At 38.5% G+C, this 16,788-nt stretch overlaps 1 protein-coding gene across 1 annotated transcript in view; it reads right to left on the bottom strand.

Annotated features, from left to right (window-relative positions):
• The window catches only part of LOC136863927 (RAB6A-GEF complex partner protein 2-like), a 170,510-nt gene that overhangs the window by 80,768 nt on the left and 72,954 nt on the right, over positions 1 to 16,788 (bottom strand). Inside the window, exon 4 of the mRNA XM_068226487.1 lies at positions 10,645 to 10,794. Coding sequence (XP_068082588.1) covers positions 10,645 to 10,794 — 150 coding nt within the window. The remainder of the gene's footprint in view (positions 1 to 10,644; positions 10,795 to 16,788) is intronic.

Genomic DNA, 16,788 nt, shown 5'->3' with positions numbered 1-16,788 from the left:
AGGAGATATTCTACCTTTACAAAACAATTCAATTTATTTCTTTTCAGAATAACAATAAATCACGGTACATGTTTTGACCTCACTGGAAGACATCTTCAGCCATCAGTGTTCAAAAGACAAAGAGAACAAGGATATATTTAACATTTCTAGATACTGGATAATCTTGGTATCTAGTCATGTCTCTGACCAAAATCTGACACATTAAATATCGTCACACTATCACGCATGCATCTTAAATTAAAACTATTAAGTCTAGTCAAAAAACCAATTATAAAACATACAAGTTCCATAACACACATTATACACACAAGAACACATTGTGGTTGTTAAGTTTGAGATCTGTTAATAATGGACTTTAGTTGAATACAGATCTTCATAGAAAGATATTATTGTTGTATGTAACAGTGCTTAAATATATAAGTTAGTATTCGTTAAAATATTAAGATTTTTACACTTCTCTGAAAACAAGAATAAAATAAAATAAGTTCTACACTTTTTGCTGAAGGCTGTGGTTCCTATTAGAATCAACTGTTCTTGAGGGGGAATTTCCCTTAAAAGTCTGCGAGACGAATGCCAGGCTTGATTTCATAAAGATGTTATATAGGAGAAGTATCCTCGCCTGTCTCGCACCAGCTAGGTCAGCCTGTGTGCTGCCTTGAGTTGTACAGTACCATAACAATTGTTAAGGTCAACAATACAGGCTTAGAATGAATTTTATTTCTTGTAATTTGCTTTACGTCGCACCGACACACATAGGTTTTATTGCGATGATGGGACAGGAAAGGGCTAGGAGGGGGAAGGAAGCTACTGTGGCCTTAATTAACGTACAGCCCTAGCATTTGCCTGATGTGAAAATGGGAAACTATGGAAAACCATTTTCAGGGCTGCTGGGGTTCAAAGTTTCGAATTCACTATCTCCCGAATGCAAGATCACAGGCGCATGATACAAACCACACCGCCACTTGCTCAGTAGTTATGTTTGAATACATCGAATTGATCATTAAGGGACTCCAGCATTTGAACATGGCTATTCCGCCTTGTCTCCGTACGATGATAGTCGATTTTCATTTTGTTATCAAATCACTCTTTCTAAAATGAAATATGGTGCATTTGGATGCTTCCTTAGACAAATATATCTCTCCAAAGCTCTCACAATAGTCTATCTCTTTCCTTCTACAGTCCAAATATGTGCTTTAGAATGATATCCAATGGCCAGAATCATGATTTAATATTATAAGTAATATGTGACATGTTTAGCCCGTATTGTCAACTTTGAACACTTTAAAGATATTAACATGAAAAGTTGCACCGGGTCACCATGATCAAATGTTCTGAATGTGGATGTTTTAAAACCTGTCATGTTTATATAAAATCATATACATTGACGTACATTTACAGATGTCCTCAAATTAAAATCAAAATGAAACATGTTACCAATCTACACCAACATTATTAAATCGGAAGGAAGTGGATTGCAAATTTACACCTATTAGAGTTAGCTCATAAGAAAATACAAAAATACCTGGTATTCAGTAATACTGTTATAAAAATGTCATTTCTAGGTGTCTTACATAGACAACAGACCATCCATGTGTGTGCCTCACTACATGCAGTCATTACATACCACCTATCCTTGATTTCCACAAACAAACTTGTTACAAAGAGGACAGTAATGATATGTCTTTGTGTCCTTCTTGTAGGGACAAAACTCATATCACTTCCTTTCTGGAGGGCTTTCGTAATGGTCTGTTACCTCTGTGAGAGTTCCCTCATGTTCCTCGAGTATAAATAAGATTACAGACCTTAATCTCTTTGGCAGACTCGTCTGGCTGCAGTCTCAATCTCATAAAATCCACAACCAGTTTCTGTCCTAATAACTTCAGGAAATTTCTGTGAACCATACACCTGATCCCATGTTTTTGCCATTACAAAAAAAAAAAAAAAAAAAAAAAAAGAACCACTACATGTCCTTTGATTGCAGGTAAATTAAGGATAAAGTGTTAATAAATACAAATGTACGAGGGCCAATGGCCATAGATGGTAGGCCCCTTTAAACAACAAGCAAGCAACAAATGTATGAACAAATTAAAAGTATGACAGTGGAAACAAACTGCGCACGAAACTAGTAGTAATGGGTCACTGTGACACGGACATGCCAACAATGCACAAGTAATGGGCGCGAACTGAGATATGGTGGCCGGGTTGTGTAGGGAAGGGGCCGCCAGAAAGGTACTACTAGGAGGAAGAGCAGTTACTGGCCGGTTGAGGAATTGAAAGGAAACGTGTGGTGATGGGTCGTGGTGACCCAGCGCCACCTTTCTCAGGTATTATAAACATGGAACTTTTAACGTCAATATCTTTAAACTGTTCATGATTTAATATTCACCCCTTGGTCTGAGACAAAGGTTATACTCCAGTTGTTGTATGTTTGAGTCATCAGTCCATAGACTGGTTTGATGCAGCTGTACATGCCACCCTATCCTGTGCTAACCTTTTCATTTCTACGTAACTACTGCATCTTACATCTACTCTAATCTGCTTGTCATATTCATACCTTGGACTACCCCTACCATTCTTACCACCTACACTTCCTTCAAAAACCAACTGAACAAGTCCTGGGTGTCTTAAGATGTGTCCTATCACTCTATCTCTTCTTCTCATCAAATTTAGCCAAATAGATCACCTCTCGCCAATTCGATTCAGTATCTCTTCATTTGTAATTCGATCTATCCATCCCACCTTCAGCATTCTTCTGTAACACCACATTTCAAAAGCTTCTAATCTCTTTCTTCCTAAGCTAGTTATCGTCTATGTTTCACTTCCATACAATGCCACACTCCAAATGTAAGTCTTCAGAAACATCTTTCTAATTCCTATATCAATGTTTGAAGTGAGCAAATTTCTTTCCTTAAGAAAGCTAGTCTGCATTTTATGCCTTCCTTATTTCTGCCAGCGGTAGTTACTTTACTGCGCAAGTAACAATATTCACTACTTCCTTTCAGACTTCATTTCCTAATTTAATATTTCCTGCATCACCTGCCTTCGTTCGACTGCACTCTATTACTTTTGTTTTGGACTTATTTATTTTAATCTTGTACCCCTTACCCAAGACTTAGTCCATACCATTCAGCAGCTTCTCGAGATCTTCTGCAGTCTCGGATAAAATAACAATATCATCGGCAAATCTCAAGGTTTTGATTTCCTCTCCTTGGATTGTCATTCCCTTTCCAAATTCCTCTTTGATTTCCTTTACTGCCTGCTCTATGTAAACACAGAAAAGGAGGGGGAACAAACTGCAGCCTTGCCTCGCTCCTTTCTGGATTGCTGCTTCTTTTTCAAAGCCCTCGATTCTTATCACTGCAGACTAATTTTTATAGAGATTGTAGATAATTCTTTGTTCTCGGTATCAGATCCCAATCACCTTCATGGCCAAGTGCACCAACCTCGTTTAAGATTCAGCTAACCAGTGTGTACGTAAACATGGTTTAAATTTAAGGACTGGTTAGAGGGAAGTGTGGAGCACCATTCTTAATCAATGTTTAGTTAAGCATGTTTAGCTGGCAGTAGAATTAAACACTACCCTGATGTTTAACTTGGTAGCGAAGAATAGTGAACGCGCTTGGACGATTTCGTGTTTCCTTTGTTAGAACCACACCTCTCAGGAAGGAGAAGAAGAAGAAGGAGGAATATTAATTTATTCTTTGCTGGAAGCTGGAAGTACTTATTAGAAACATGGATGAACAAAAGAGGAAAAGGTCGTCCAATTTTTCGGATTTTGAAACCGATATTGTGGCTGAATTAGTGATCAGACACAAAGATGTCATAGAAAATAAAAAGACAGATGGAGTTACAGTAAAGCAGAAACATGAAACATGGGAGAAAATCGCAGAAGAATTCAATTCTATTGCAGGTAAGCATTATATTTCTCTGTACTATTGTGAATTAATACAGTATTTCGAGTTAGGTTATGAAAATCGGTCAACAGAATATATAGTATGGCAGATTATTTCCTGTACAATACGAGTACCGGTACTACAAAACTACAACTAAAAGGACTTGGGTTTATTTATTCCCGTAAAATTGTACGAAAAACAATATTAATACACCCGAATATTATCATTCTATTTATCTGTGCTATTGCGATTTAAAGCCTTCTAAATTCAGATTAATTTTCAAAAGCAATACTTCAAAACTATAATTAAAAGTAGATGCTCCTTAATTTCATAAATAGTGAAAGCAAAATAGTGTTGTCACTCCAGCATGTTATAGTTCTGTTCTGTGTTTTTTTTTTTTTTTTTTTTTTTTTTTTTTTTTTTTTTCAGGTGTCTCTTGCAGGAGTGCAAGAAATTTGAAGACCTGTTATGAGAACTTGAAAAGGAAAACAAGAAAAATATGTGCAGACAAAGTGATGATGAACGTAACTGGTGGTGGTAACTTTAAGCCCACATTGTCTAAAACTACTGAAAAGGTTATGGCCCTAATACAACCGACTATCACACCACTTATGAACGCTCATGATTCGGATGCTTTATACCAAGGACATGTGAATGAAGGTAAGTGTATGGACACAGAGTACACTAATGCAATTTGTATCAGGCATTTAACAGTTAACTTCCAACTGAACATATTAATTACACGTTTTCTTCTTTTTTCAGTTTTAGTCCTTCCGTTTGATGACGTGGAACTGGAAGAAAGATGTAACGAAACTGAAGCACACGAAACAGGAACACTGCCAGCTGTAGTAGCACCATCTGCTGACGCGGCAGAAACTTGTAATCAAAGTCAAGGTCAAGCGGAAGCACTGAATCCCTTAATCAAACCTCCCATAAATTCATTGACTCAACCATGCCTACCGTCTTCACATACAGCAGTACAACCTTCAACATCAGCTGATACTGTATTATCAAATAGAGATAAATCTCGTCGGCGTAGACTGTCAACACCTAGAGATAAAATTACAGATGCCTGTGAAAGAAGAATTTCAGTGTTGGATTATCAGTTAGAAGTAATGAGAAAGGAACATGAGAAAGAAATGGAAATAAACGAGTTAAAACTAAACATTATGAAAGAAAAACTAAAATACTGGCAAAATATGAACAAGAACGAAGATAGGCCAAACTAAGTGGTTTTGTAAAGCAGGAAGTGTTAAGATTAGCGTACTTTTATTTTCATTTTCTATAAAAGTCAAGTTCATTTGTGCTAGTAGGTTAGGACGATGAGGAGTGTGACCGGTCGATAGAATACTAATTTGCTAAAGTGTATGGTTTTTCTAAAAGTTAATAAATTTCACTCACCTGAAATGACCATTTATTAAAGCCTGGCGCACTGCTGTGCCAGCATTGTCATCATTTCTGTACATTTGGTGTACTGGATTTAATTGTTCGCCATCTTCGATATCAGGACCTCGAGCTTGCTGGAGCTCTTCGATAATGTGCTGAACCATTAAATCATCCGGAGGGTTTTCTTCTCTTGTTGAAATTGCAATATTGTTCAATACTGCTGTAGCAACAATTATATTTAGAGCTTTATGGACTTCACACCTCAAACCAACAGAAAGAGCAGGAAACCTCCGCTTCCATACACCACACTGTCTTTCTACGGTATTTCTTGTCTTAATATGTGCCATATTGTACATATGCTCTTCTCTGGTTTGCGGATTAAGCAGAGGTGTTAAGAGAAATGGCTTGCACGGATATCCACTATCTCCCAATAAATAACCATGTTGTATTTCACCTCTCTCGAATTGTGCCCTCTTACGGCAGTTCTGAAATATTGTACTGTCGTGGACAGAACCAGGCCACCTAGCTACAATATCTCTCATGAGTAAATTACTGTCACTTATTGTCTGACAATTTATGGAAAAATAACCTTTTCTATTCCGAAATATCTCGGCATTTTCTCCACCTGGAGATCTGATGCGAACGTGGGTGCAGTCGATGGTTCCAATTACACCAGGGAATCTAGCAATATTAAAAAAGCTTTCCATCACCTCCCTCTTTTCTGCTTGCGATGTTGGGAAATAAATATAGCGTTGACTGAAGGAAGCTATAATATTACTCACGTCGTGTATAATCCGAGCTGCTGCTGTTCTGTGTATATTAGTAGTATCACCTACAATTATGTTAAAGGAACCAGTAGCATAATACTTCAATGCAGTGAGCAGTCTGTTGATAGCAGAAACAGGATTATTTCTCTGCGTTGGAAACTGTAGGTTATTTTGCACTGTTTCCAGAAGAAATGAAACTGTTTGTTTAGATAAGCGAAACCTATCCAAAAATTTCCTATCACTAAGTTCTTCAAAAGGATCACCTCTCTCCACTATTATACCTTCGCGCTCATTTCCATTCTGCTCCAGATATTCCAAATATAAAAGTTCATCTTCAATATCATCTCCAAATCTGGCAGCCATTTTGCCTTCACTGCTAATCACTGTTTATGTTTGGTAACCGCTCGAACTTGACTGGTTAACTTTAACCGACAATAATCAGGGATTAAAGTATTAATCAGGAATGATGCTCCGCAGTTTCATTTAAACAAGGTTTTAGAAGAATCTTAAACGCTGATTACGCTAAACGGGGTTCGTGCACTTGGCCATCAGAATCTTAAATAGCTTGGTGCTATTAACATTATCGAATGCCTTTTCTAGATCTACGAATGCCATGTACGAGGGGCTTGTCCTTCTTGATTCGATCCTCCAAGATCAGACATAAAGTCATGATTGCTTCATGTGTTCCTACATTTCTTCTCAAGCCAAGTTGATCTTCTCCCAATTCAGCTTCAACTTGTTTTTTAATTCTTCTGTAAACAATACATGTTAAAATTTTGCAGGCATGAGATACTAAACTAATGATGCTATAGTTTTCACACCTGTCAGCACCGGCTTTCTTGGGAATAGGTATAACAACATTCTGCCGAAAATCAGATGGGACTTCTCCTGTCTCACACATCTTACACACTAAATGGAATAACCTTGCCATGCTGGTTTCTCTTAAGGCAGTCAGTAATTCGGAGGGAATGTCATCAATTTCAGGTGCCTTGTTCCTATTTAGATCGCTCACAGCTCTGTCGAACTCTGACCTCAAAATTGGGTCTCCCATTTCATTAGCATCAACAGCCTCTTCTTGTTCCAGAACCAAATTATCTACATCTTTACCTTGATACAACTGTTGGATATGCTCCTGCCATCTTTCTGCTTTGTCTTCTTTCCCTAGAAGTGGTTTTCCATCTGAGCTCTTAATATTCATACACCTAGATTTCCTTTCTCCAAAGGTTTCCTTGATTTCCCTGTATGCAGCATCTACCTTTCCTTGGACCATACAAGCTTCGACATACTTGCACTTCTCCTTCAGCCAGTCTTCCTTAGCTACCTTGCACTTTCTATCCACTTCATTCTTTAGTCGCACAGGACACGCTCTATTGGTGAAAAATATCTAATTCCCTCCATGGGAATTTAGAATTTTCCATTCGGAATTGCTAGGCGGGCAATAATTCCATTGTGGAGATTTATCTCCCGTATGCAGTTATCAGACTGTGCTCTTATAAGGGCTTCTGATAAGTTCACCTGCATTCACCCCAGCGTCAGTGGGTAGGGTCTGACACATCCCACTCTGATGAGTCTAGTTTCAGACCTAAGACGAAACGCTGGTTAATAGAGCAAAACGCCTGCAAAGCCTTACATCTGATATGTTTTTGACAATGTAGCCAACTCGCTCAATTAGATGGCCTTTCTCATTAGTCATTACCAATCACTTTTGCCCAGGTAGTGATGCTGTTACTTTGGTGTTGCACGAGGAACTTTTCACAATGGAACAAGCCATGAGAAAGTACAGGCTGGAATGGATAAAGGAGAGCAAATTTTGAAGTTCATACACTGGCAAAACATGAAGATGAACAACATTTGGGAGGCATCTTTGCACATCTGAAAGATGATGCCTATTCAAATTTGTTCATTATTTGACGAAGAGCCAGTAACACCACTCTGACCTTGCAAAGCAAGCTTGCTTCAAATACATGCTGTATATTTCGTGAGCGTTGGTTCATTATTAAGTTCGACTTTTTCGATAATGCTCTTGCACACTTGTCTTTATGGTATAGTGTTCCTTCTTTTTCTAGACCTTTCTTACTGTTAAGTGGAGATTATGTAGATTGTTGGTCGAATTGTTCAGATTTCATTAAGTTGGATAGTTTGGAGTACGACCTGTAACCGGCAGGAAAATGTTACTATTAATTAAAAATTATTTGAGGGTATGTTGCCTAAAGAAATTGTTTGCATTTAAAAAAATGAAACTGTAAAGATTTAAAACATATCCCTATCCTTAATAATGAAACAGTGCAAGTGACAACGAATGAAATCAAGATGTTTTAGTTTAGAATTTGCATAATTTTAATCTTAACTAACAAACACAACCGCCCCCATCCACCCTCCCTCACCACTTAAACGACCCTTACTAATACATTTTAATTTTAATTATGAAATTTTTATGCTTTTTCACCTAAGCTTTAAACGAAACAGCTGATGATGAATGCTAAGCAATCGAAACATATTCTGTAAGTTTTTAACGACAAATTTAGCCAAAGGCTAAATAATAAAAAGTATCGATCAGGTGGAACCTTTTACTTAATTGTTATCTTGAGCAGGAGAACTCTCGTCGTTATTCCAAGGAATTTGACAGCGGATTTGTACATCAGATTGGTGACTGAACTGTTCGTCCGCCATTCATTCGCAGTATTCAAGGAAGGTGTTTTTCAACAGGATAACGCTCGTCTTCATACAGCTGCTGTCACCCATCATGCTTTACAGAGTGTCAACCAGTTGTCTCGCCTGCGAGATCACAAGACCTTTCGCCCAACGAGCAAGTATGTGACATTATGGGATGACAAATGCAGCATCATTCATTACCAGCATTAACTGTTGCTGATTTGACTGACCCAAGTACAATAGGTGTAGAACCCCATCCCACAAAATGACGTATGGCACCTGTATGATACAATGCATGCACGTTTGCATTCTAGCATTCAAAATTGAGGCAACTACAGCGGTTAATAATGTACCAACATACTTGAACATGTCACCTGGAATCTTTAATCAAATAACTATGTTGCCTAGACAATTGCTTAGTCTAAATTCCATTCCCCTAAACAAATGTCTTCTTGGTGTTAGGATTTCATTTTCTGCCAGGGTAAAAAAGGGAAGTGAAGAGAGGGGGAAAAACTGGCAGAGGAGGTGGTTGATCTTGGATAGTCCAGGATGGTTCTAAGCGACAAGTGGCTGACAGTCTGCAGTATCACAATGGACTCTTCTTTCTCTCTGACTGATGACATAGTAATTACAAAATATTACCAACTCTAATTGTCCATACTCTTGTCTGTTCCCCCCCCCCCCACCCTCTAGTTTTCCTTTCCCTTTTTTCAACCTTATTACTAGAGCCCGGATTTCCATGCAAATGCATGTTTTTAAATACGCTAGCTACACTTCTCAAACTTCGCAAATATTCATTTTATGGCTTAACAATTCCAAATAACCGTTCCTTTTCCCTGCATGTTTGCATATTTTGGTCTTTTTAGGAGGAAATTCATGCATAATGCATATTTGGATGATTTTGGATTTAATGGTGAATATTTGGACGTTTAATATTGCATACTACGACTTTTATTCTGACTTTGATGCATATATATTGTTAACTTCCATGATAATGCCTTTTATGAATGTTAGTTTGCAGAATTTGGGACACTTTTTCCACGTTATAGGCTACAGTATGTCTATTACTGAGAGATGGAGAGAATGTATTCCTGGCATCCTATGTGACATCCAAAGTTAGTAGCCTACATACGGTACAGGTCCTATAATCCATTTAACCAAACACTTTCTTATCTGTAGCTTGAGTAAACAATGACGTAAGTCGGAAGGCCCCATGTCGATCTCTAAATCTCAGGAATAAGGTGTCCCAGTTTTACAGTTGTGAATTGCTATAAATTGAACCGTAAATTGTGCATTGATCATTGACGGCTCATTTTTCGTCTATGTTAGACGAACAAAAGGAAACTTGTATCGCACTTGTGTGGTGCCGCGTTACTGAGGTAGCAGCTTACAAACTCTGGTTTTGCATTGAACTCTCTTCCGTTGTTATCCTGGAATTTCCTACCCGGAACTCTCACTCGTCACACGTCTCTGTTATCGCAGCAGGCAATCGTTACCAGTTATTGAGGACATTCAAATGTGTCTGCAATCATCGCACGGAGAAGTAGCTGCCGCAGCTAGAGATAAGTTGGAACAAATTAATTGGTTGAAATTCTGATTTTGAATTCGTCAAACTTATAAAAGACGTATTGTGGTGAAAATGCAAAAGAAGTACAATTTGACCTCACTTTGTCAAAATGTCTTCATTAAGGTATGCATCTATCACTTCTTGTGATGTAATAAGATCATTTTCTGTGCTTAAAAATGTGCTGACAGATAAACGGATGAACTTAAATCAAGACAATTTGGAGAATTTACGGTAGTATTTGTACAACGTTTCAAAAGGAACTGAATTTTGATAGTGCATATTTTCCAGTTTATTGTGCATGTTTTGCCATATGAATGTATGCATATTTTGAGATTTGATAGTGCATGGAAATCCGGGCTCTACTTATGACTAACATTACCTTCAGTCAGAAGAACACGCAGCGGGACACGCAGTAATTTTATTGGGCAGTCGACCCTCTGCATAGCAACAGTTATGTAATAAGCGTATTTAACTGCCTGACCACGATAAGAAGGAGGTGCGTCACTAGGCAAATCTTCACTATAGAGATCTGTGAAAGAGAATGAAATTAACAATATTAGTCAACACATCTAAATAAAGTAACACAATACAATGAAATAAACTAGTGTCCAAAATTAAAGGAAAACCACAAAACAAAAATTTGTGTTCAAGCAATGCTACCAAATTTGCCAGAGTGCAAGCAAATATTATACTATGAGCATAGTGCAGTGTTTGAAACAGAAGGTGGAGTTAATGTCCTACGACAATTATCACAGGGCTACATCTTATACTATTAAAGAAGCAATTCCTGTATGTACTACCTTTCCCCAAATGGCCCCAGAGATTTTGAAGAAAATCACAGACTACAGGTTTTTTTGGAACTAGAAATCGATTGGTAATGGTCTCATTTTCGAAAAGAATGGCTTATAAAAACAATATAATGATGGCTATGACAATTACACTGTTTAGTGAAGAGATCCAGCAGTACATGTGGTGGCTGAGGTTGTAAAGGCGTCTACGTAAATCTTATGGTTTGGTGCCCAGCTTCAATGGTTCAAGTCCCAGTAGTCGCAAACATTCTTACCATTAGACCGTCCACCAGCAGGTTGTTTTAAATACGTTTGTGTCAACGAAGTGATTGTACTTCACTACATTAATGTGACAATCGTCTGCTGGCAAAACAAGCGTGCACAATGTTTATCTATAGGGCTATACAATGATGAGAGAACTAGAAGAGGAAGTAAATCGGCAAGCTACTGCACAAGGAATGCCACCAACCACGTTAAAGATTTATGTAGAATGCCAGAGCAGGCTGATCACAGAAGGTTTAATATACTCTCCTATAATGAGGTTTGTGCACTCTCTGCAGTCTTTACACTTAAGTAACAATGGTTATCATCTTAATTTACAATTGCATACTCCATATGCCCACCTCCGTGGTGTAATGGTTAGTATGATTAGCTGCCACCTCCACCCAGAAGGCCCGAGTTTGATTTCTGGCTCTGCCACGAAATTTGAAAAGTGGTATGAGGACTGGAACGGGGTCCACTCAGCCTCAGGAGGCGAACTGAGTAGAGGGGTTTTGATTCCCACCTCAGCCAGCCTCAAAGCGGTTTTTCGTGGTTTTCCACTTCTTCTCCAGGCAAATGCCGGGATGGTATCTAACTTAAGGGCACAGTCGATTCCTTCCCTCTTCCTTGGCTATCCCTTCGCATCTCCATCTGCTCAGTATAGCAAATGAGACCACCTAGTTGAGGTACTGGTCCTCCTCATTTATTCCTCACCAAATATCTCACGCTCCAGGACACTAGCCATGCGACGTGTATGGTCAACAAAAATGGACTAAGAATATATTGATTCAACCATCCTAAATCATTTCAAGAAGTAACATCTTTAGTAGACAATGAAAAACCGAAGTATCAGTGAAACTACGACATGAAGTTGGGCCCTCATAGAACCAAATTTTTAAACGAACATAACGTGTATCACAAGGACATAAAATCATCACAGGTGAAAAATCTAGCAAAGAAACGCATATTATAAAAATCACCCTCATCTAGGATGTACCATGCAACAACATCACTTTCAAGCAAGACATGCATTTGCTATTTCAGTGCACAGAGAGCAGGGCCAAACTTTCGAGTTTGTTGGTGTGGACCTAATAAACATCAGTTTTTAAACATTTACATGTCATTTTCTAGAGTCAAGAGGCCGAACACATTAGGAGTACTACTGCCACAGGAGAATCTACATCATTCTCACAATATAGTGTGGAAAGACGTGCTGGTTAACATGTTTAACATTTATTCATATATTTTTAGAATTAAGGTTGTACTCCATTAATAATTATAAAGCACTTATCATATTTTTGTTCAAAATACACAATAAATGACTTATATATAACTATATTTTTTCATGATAATTTATCACCCTTCAAAAAGTATAAATAAAAGTTTACAATGATTCCGAGCAAAGCTTGTTCGAACCGGTACAGAAACTAAACCTCACACATGCTACTAGGATCAGTTTCTCATCAACAGGTGAAGATGTGTACAGAAATTAAAAGTTCTAGCTATGGAAGAAAGAGGTCATTTGAAAACTGCATTCTAGTGGTGAGAAACTGTGTGACTTACGACAGGATAGTTTACAATTCTGAAGCGGCCTGGTGGATGAGAGTGATTCATTGTGCTGTTTCTTGAATGTGGCAGTACGGTGTAGGGACAGGAAACAAGGCCTGAATTTGACCCCGGGTGACATAATTAAGAGATCATTATATGGCACTCACAGTAAGAAGGTACTGTGAGAGAACAGCACACCAGTTCACATCAGACCTTGTAGCAGCATCTGAAACATCGCTATCCCCACAGACTATCCAAAGAAGGCCAAGATTTGTAGCCTTCTGATGTTATAAAAAAAGGATACCTCTAAATTGGTGCAATCAACTTGTCAACTTGACTGTGTGAATAGTGGGTCAATGTTCTGTTCACAAACATAACAGAACTCACTCAGTCTCCAAGATGTTTCTTGAAGGATTTACATCTGGAGAGAATGAGGAATTTTATTTCAATTTGTAAACATTTGTTCTCATGGATGTCAACGCTCGTCGTCATTGACTACACCAGGGGGGTTGATTTCTTGGTAGGTGAAGATATTCAGTTCATGGAGTATCCTGTTATACTTCTAGATTCAAATCCCATTGAGTAGGTTTTGGATGCTGTTGGGGAGAGGGACAAGTTGTTACACACAAACTCTCCAAGAGATACAGCACGTAGAGCTCAGCTGGCGAGTTGCACCACTTGCACATGGTTTCAGTCCATGGAATGGATTCAGCTGTCCAAGTTCTGTTAGGGATATCAGTTCAGTCTGTAACAAGCTGCCCGGTGGGTAAATTCACTGTACAGTAGAACCTCGATTATACGTTCCCGGAAACGACATTTTCCTGTATTATTCGTTCAAATTACGTGGTCCTGCGAGCATCCTAATTAAATCACGTTGTAAAAATCCTGCATTATCCGTTCCTGGAAGAAACGATTTCCCGGATCAACCATCCAGAAATTTCAGTCTAATCAACGCTAAATCCTCGATCACACATTTTTCAAGAAAAGGACGGCTACGGCATATTTAAGGATCTTGGTGTTGACGTCCCGTCATTGTGGTACTGGTAATTTGAAGAAGTACTGTACGGTACTGGAAAAGCGATCGGCTATGAACCTGCATAAGGGATCATCTTAGCATCGCATTTGGGTAGTATTGTTTAGAAAATCATCAGAAATCATAAAGCAGAGAGTGCCCACGACAACTGGAAGGAGACAAAGCGCATTTCGACAGCTCTATTTGAAGATGGAACGAGTTTCGTCTAATGTTCGTACTTGCAAAACGTCTACATTATTTCCAGGGTTAGATGTTTATTTTTTTACTTTCTTTGAGTGTATCGCCGAACAGTTTTTCGGCATTTCCCTCCGGGCACTGTATAGTCACTGGGCTTTCAGGCAGGAATTGAAACTGCTCCTTCTTATGTAACACAAATTTAGTATTTGAAAGTTATCGTATAGGATTATGTTGTCGAGACCAGAACAGATGTTGCACCTTACATACATAAAGCCATGTGAGGTTTTGGGATTGCCTATTACAGTTTTCGTCCCAATTTAAGACTGGGAATTTCATGTTTTTGTTATAAAAGCAGCAGTCGTTTTATTTGCGCACGTTACATTAAAAAAATTTGTATCATTTCTCACTCGTACTGACTTGTACACCAAGCGCGCTTTTCAGCTGAGCTCAAGGTTGCGAATAATCGTAATTTCGGAAGTGTTAATGATATTTTTCTCTTTCCAATTTGATTTTGAATAGTGACAGGCAGAACTAAATATAATGCATTCGAGAACTTGAGGACTGATACATTCGAAATCATATTCTCAAGTTCAACATAACCTTTAAAAGTCGATATAGGCCTAATTTGCGCGGTAGCAGATTTCCATAAACTAAGAACAGTATACCGGTGACCAAATTACAATGCAAGATTTAAAAAAAAAAGGATTTTGCCATCATGTTGGACGGTTTTTTATGTAATGTGCTTTATTTTATTAGATTAGCGAATGAAGTTTGGCTTGGCGTTACGGGTACCGGTATTACTTCTACTACTACTACTACTACTACTACTACTACTAAACGTTTTCATTCCTCCCCTGAAGGGGGAGGCGGTCCTCTTAGACTGTGACGCCGTTGCTCAGGCCGGGAGATTTGTTACGGTGAAGGAGATGTGCAGAGAAGGTGAGGGGGTTGGCGACCGTGGCCTATACTACGAACTGTCCCAGCATTCGCATTAGTGCAGGAGAATGGAAAATCATTTACAGTTATGAATTTCATTGGTTCCGTATTGAAGGGGGATTACAATAAAATTAAATTCTTTCAAGGTCCACCTATTCAATACAATGACGTTTTATTGTGATTTAATCACATGTCAAATAGTCAAATGGTACTAGTTTCGGCATCTATGTGCCATCATCAGCCTTGAGTACAAATTAAAACAAGATATATATTCCTAAAACATCTAAAACACATTTTAACTCATTATAAAATAACATACAATTAATGTGGTGATACATGAAATACGATAAAATTATGATACAATTGGTGTGATATAAAATTCTTAAAATTCCAGCTGTTCGTTACATAATTCAGTCTGTGTGCATCCGGGATAAGTGAATTTTTGCAGTTGTATGCTGTCTATGTGAATGACATTTGTTCCTTTAGATATTAGGTGGTTCCAGGGAAGTTTACTTTGATCATATAAGATCGTGATGTAATTAGAGATGAATTCCCACTTCAATTTGAACCTTCAGCAGCATGTAAACGTGTTGTTACACAGACGGAGCCGGACGAATTCATCTCTAATTACATCACGATCTTATATGATCAAAGTAAACTTCCCTGGAACCACCTAATATCTAAAGGAACAAATGTCATTCACATAGACAACATACAACTGCAAAAATTCACTTATCCCGGATGCACACAGACTGAATTATGTAACGAACAGCCGGAATTTTAAGAATTTTATATCACACCAATTGTATCATAATTTTATCGTATTTCATGTACCACCAAATTAATTGTATGTTATTTTATAATGAGTTAAAATGTGTTTTAGATGTTTTAGGAATATATATCTTGTTTTAATTTGTACTCAAGGCTGATGATGGCACATAGATGCCGAAACTAGTACCATTTGACTATTTGACATGTGATTAAATCACAATAAAATGTCATTGTATTGAATAGGTGGACCTTGAAAGAATTTAATTTTATTGTAATGGAAAATCATGGAAAACCATTCTCAGGACAGCCGACGGGTGGTACCAGGCATGATGTCCGGCACTGTGCCACTGGCCCGTCTCCCGAATGCAGAGGCGTGGAGCCACGGTAGAGCCGGTGCCAACTTTCCTCTGCTCGGTTGGCCGGTCCGAGTACAGAGCGTATGAAACAACAACCCACTCTGCATCTACCGACGTACCGGTATTAGATTTTTCGAAGAGTTTGGCTGATCAAAGTTGCTGAACTGTAATAAGTTTTCAGAGGAATATGACGAAGTTTTCGGAGGAAACTGACGAAGTTTCCCCGGTAAAACTGAATGTAAAGTTTCGAGATTTTTAAGTCGCGTCCCGGTAATAAAATTTTGTAGCCAGCCCCGCAGTCTATCTTGCCTGCCTCTCACCCGGAAGGGCCCGGGTTCGATTACTGGCCAGGTCAGGCATTTTTACCTGGATATGAGGGCTGGTTCCATGTTCAGTCAGTCTACGATTACCTTTAATTGAGGAGCTATTTAATGGTGATATGGAGATCCCGGTCTCGAGAGCCAGGAATAACGGCCAAGAGGATTCGTCACACTGACCAAGCATCACCTCGTAATCTGCAGGCCTTCGGACCGAGGGCGGTCGCTTGGTAGGCAGAAGGCCCATTGGGGCTGTAGTTTGGTTTGGTGTACGGACGTTTGTAAGATTAAAAGTATACATATTTCATTTTTTGTGATGTTTAGCCAAATTGTTGA

The sequence above is a fragment of the Anabrus simplex genome, chromosome 2 (genome assembly GCF_040414725.1).
Source record: "Anabrus simplex isolate iqAnaSimp1 chromosome 2, ASM4041472v1, whole genome shotgun sequence".
In the NCBI taxonomy this organism is placed as follows: domain Eukaryota; kingdom Metazoa; phylum Arthropoda; class Insecta; order Orthoptera; family Tettigoniidae; genus Anabrus; species Anabrus simplex.
Note: the sequence above shows the minus strand (reverse complement) of the source record. Positions and strands in the feature narration are given on the sequence as shown.